At 58.4% G+C, this 3,090-nt stretch overlaps 1 protein-coding gene across 1 annotated transcript; it reads right to left on the minus strand.

Annotated features, from left to right (window-relative positions):
- Positions 1-678: 678 nt before the first annotated feature.
- On the minus strand, positions 679-2,865 carry LTA (lymphotoxin alpha). The gene is made up of 4 exons (XM_080807119.1): positions 2,690-2,865; positions 2,157-2,261; positions 1,964-2,069; positions 679-1,721 (listed from the first exon to the last, which is right to left on the minus strand). Exons 2-4 carry the CDS (start codon positions 2,250-2,252, stop codon positions 1,309-1,311), a joined length of 615 nt encoding a protein of 204 aa, XP_080663245.1. The 5' UTR covers positions 2,253-2,261; positions 2,690-2,865; the 3' UTR covers positions 679-1,308.
- Positions 2,866-3,090: the final 225 nt, after the last annotated feature.

Below are 3,090 nucleotides of genomic sequence, written 5' to 3' on the forward strand. Positions count from 1 at the left end.
CCCCAGTGGGAGTGAAAGCAACCCTGGGAATTCACGAGCCCCATGAGAGCAGGCCTTCTCCTTTCATTCTGACAAGAGACTCAGCAGTGCTGGTTTCAATCTTGGCTTCCGAGGGAATCTGAGGCCCTGAAGCCCCCATCCGTCAGAACCCCTGTGTGTAGCCATGTATCCCAAAGAACTCTAGCGCCCTGCGGATTTCTGGAGATAGCCCTAGCTCTCAGAGCCCCTCTGTGTGACCATGTCTCCTGAAACGTCTCCTGTACTCCCTATCTCCCCAGTCTTGGGGGTCTCCCATTCCATTTTTCCAGAGGGTCCCCATGTCTACCCCCATAGTCCTGAACACTTTTTGGTGTGGTCACTTCCCCCCAGAGGACTCCTGTAATCCCCATTCCTCAGAGCCTCAGAGTGGCCATATCTGCCAGCGGTCCCCTGACCTCCACTCCTCCAGACCTTGGACCCCCATTTTTCCTTTCTCTTCCCAGCTTATCCTTTGTTTTCCCTGCCATGGTCTGGCTGCCTCACCTCTGTGATTCCGCCACATTTCCCCAGGGCTCCTAAGACCCCTTCATCACCTTGTAGTCCACAGTTCCTGTCTCTTCTGAGGCCCCTGTTCTCCTTCCACTTCTTAGAGACCTGGGAAATTCTCCCCTTCCAGACAAACATAGTCACACAGCATTTCAGAGAAAAGAGGTTTATTGGGCTTCACAGAAGGTGCAGATGTCTCTTCATGGGGTGTTTAGTCAATCAGTGACTATCTGAAGAGTCTTTTGATTCCTTCTAGAGCTCCCTGGTGTCTCAGGCCCGCTTGTCTTCTCTTTCACTGGGTTATCCTTATGCCGATGTTCTCTCGCCCGTCATCTCTCGAGCTTATTTCTCTCTCTCTCTCTTCTGGTGGCCCGCTATTATTCCCTTCCCTCTATCCTCCATAAATAAATAATTTAATTTTTTCCCTTCATAAATAATCCCTCCTCCCCTGCCTCCTGTCATCCTCCCAGCTTTTCCCGGTGTCTGCCCCCTCCATGTCCAGGGCTAGGTCCTCCTTCGACTGGCAGGACAGATGAAGAGCCCTGGGCAGGAATTTCTAGGCAGACTTGAAATCCTCAGCCAAGCGCTGGGGTTTGCCAAAGGGAGGAATGGTCCCTGGCGTGCCTAGAATTCCTTCTTTGGAAGCTCTAGGTAACACGAACAGGGGAGACCTGAGGCTATTGGAAGGGTCAAAAGAGAGGCGCGGTGACCCTTGAAGTAGTTGGAATGGAGGTAAAATGGGGAGAAGGTCTTGGAACCAATTATTTTTCTTTCTGGATTTTTCTACAGAGCAAAGGCCCCAAAGAAGACACTACTAGGGCTGAGGAGTAGGTGGGAGACGCCATCTGTGTGAGTGGAGAGTTGATCTCCTTGGGTGAGCAGGAACACAGCTCCCTGGTACACGGAGCGCACCCAAGGTCCCTGTGGCCCTGGGCACACGGACTTCTGAGCGCTGAGGAGAGGCACGTGGAAAGGGTACTGGGAGGAGAAGAGCTGGACCTCATGGGCCAGGTAAAGAGGAGTGGGGGTGGCCTTGGGGAAGCAGCCTTCCCCAGAGAAGACCACCTGGGAGTAGACAAAGTAGAGGCCACTGGTGGGGACCAGGAGGGAATTGTTGCTCAAAGAGAAGCCATGGCGGAGGAAGGCACGATCTGTGTTGGCTCTCCAGCGCAGTGAATTCTGGGTGCTGGGGTCTCCTAGGAAGAGCCAGAGGGGATGGGAGAGGTCAAGAACCTGGGAGTCAGCACTCTTAATTCCTGAGGAAGTATGTGCTGGGGCAAGCTCCTGGGGGATGGCTGGGAGGACAGAGGGGAGTGGGATACCTCTGTTCTGAGGCGTGGGGGAAGTTTGGGGAGAGGTGCAGTAAATGCATGGTCGCTTGAAGCGGGTGTAGGAGAAGAGCTGGGGGGACATGTCCAGGGGGCCGGGTGATGTTTACCAATAAGATGAGCAGCAGGTTTGAGGGTGCCTGGAGCGAAGTGCTTCTGAGGGTTGTGGTAGGCAGTCCCTGCAGCTGAGGGTGAGATGCTGACACCAGGAAGCCCCTAGGGGACAAGAGGGTGGAGCGTGGCTCTAGGGCCCAAAGTTTGGCGGGCCCACCCCCTGCAGCCCCCATTCTCCTGCTGCCTCACCTGGGCCTCAGGCGGCAGGGCCAGCAGCAGCCCCAGAAGGAGGAGGAGGGGGGCGCTGCACACCCGCAGGAGGTAGAGTCGTCCAGGTGGTGTCATGGGGAGAACCTGCGGGGAGAGAGACAGTGAGCGGGGCGGGGCACGGGGCGGATGACGGGCCTCCTGCCGGCGGAGACAGCAGCGGGAGAGCCAGCGCCACGGCAGAGAGAAGGGGACAAGATGCAGTCAGGAAAACCCCGGTGTGAGCAGGGGGGCACAGAAAGAGAAACAGGCACGAGAAGGGAACAGAGAGGGAGCGTGGCAGAAACAGAGAACGTGTGACAGACACAGAAAAAAGACTGACTGATGAAGAGTCAGAGAGCGGGGAACAAACCACACGGACCCCCCCTCCCGCCCCAGGCCCAGCCCCAGGCCCAGCCCCAGGCCCAGCCCCAGGCAGGAGGTACGGGCGTGCCCGGGCGCCCGCGGAGGGGCAGGGGTGCCCAGGGGAGTGCGCCGCCCAGGCAGCCCCAGGAGACCGGGGGGGAGAGTCTCACCTGCTATGCGGGGCCCCTGGGCCTGGACGCCTGGGTCCCTTTATAGAGGAAGCGGCAGTGGCAGCGTGGCAGCGTGGCAGGCGGCGGGCGGGTTCTAGGCCCCGGGCTGGGCCTGGGGAAGCCCCCAGGGCTGAGAAGATGCTGCCGTTTCAGTCGAAGGCAGGAAAGGCTGAGGCCTAGGAGTGAACCACAGGCTGGGGGCTCAGACGACTGAGTTCTGGGAAAGGGAGCGGGGTCAGGGGAATCGTGGGCTGGGAGGGCCAGGGAGCAGGGTCAGCCTTAGGAGTTCCAGAGAAGGGACAGTCAGTTCGGGGAGGAGGGGGATGGGAGCAGCTGGGGCGTGGGCTGGAGGCCAGGTTCCCTGAAGAGCGATTATATATAACACCTCTGCACCCTTGGTT

Source organism: Martes martes (genome assembly GCF_963455335.1).
Source record: "Martes martes genome assembly, chromosome: 6".
Lineage (NCBI taxonomy): Eukaryota > Metazoa > Chordata > Mammalia > Carnivora > Mustelidae > Martes > Martes martes.

Excerpts from the sequence above, each read along its gene's own strand:
- LTA (XM_080807119.1), bottom strand. The coding sequence starts at position 2,252 with ATGACACCACCTGGACGACTCTACCTCCTGCGGGTGTGCAGCGCCCCC. Across the intron at positions 2,070-2,156 it reads CCCTGCCGCCTGAGGCCCAG|GGGCTTCCTGGTGTCAGCAT; the intron begins GTGAGGCAGCAG and ends CTTGTCCCCTAG. Across the intron at positions 1,722-1,963 it reads ACCTGCTGCTCATCTTATTG|GAGACCCCAGCACCCAGAAT; the intron begins GTAAACATCACC and ends GGCTCTTCCTAG.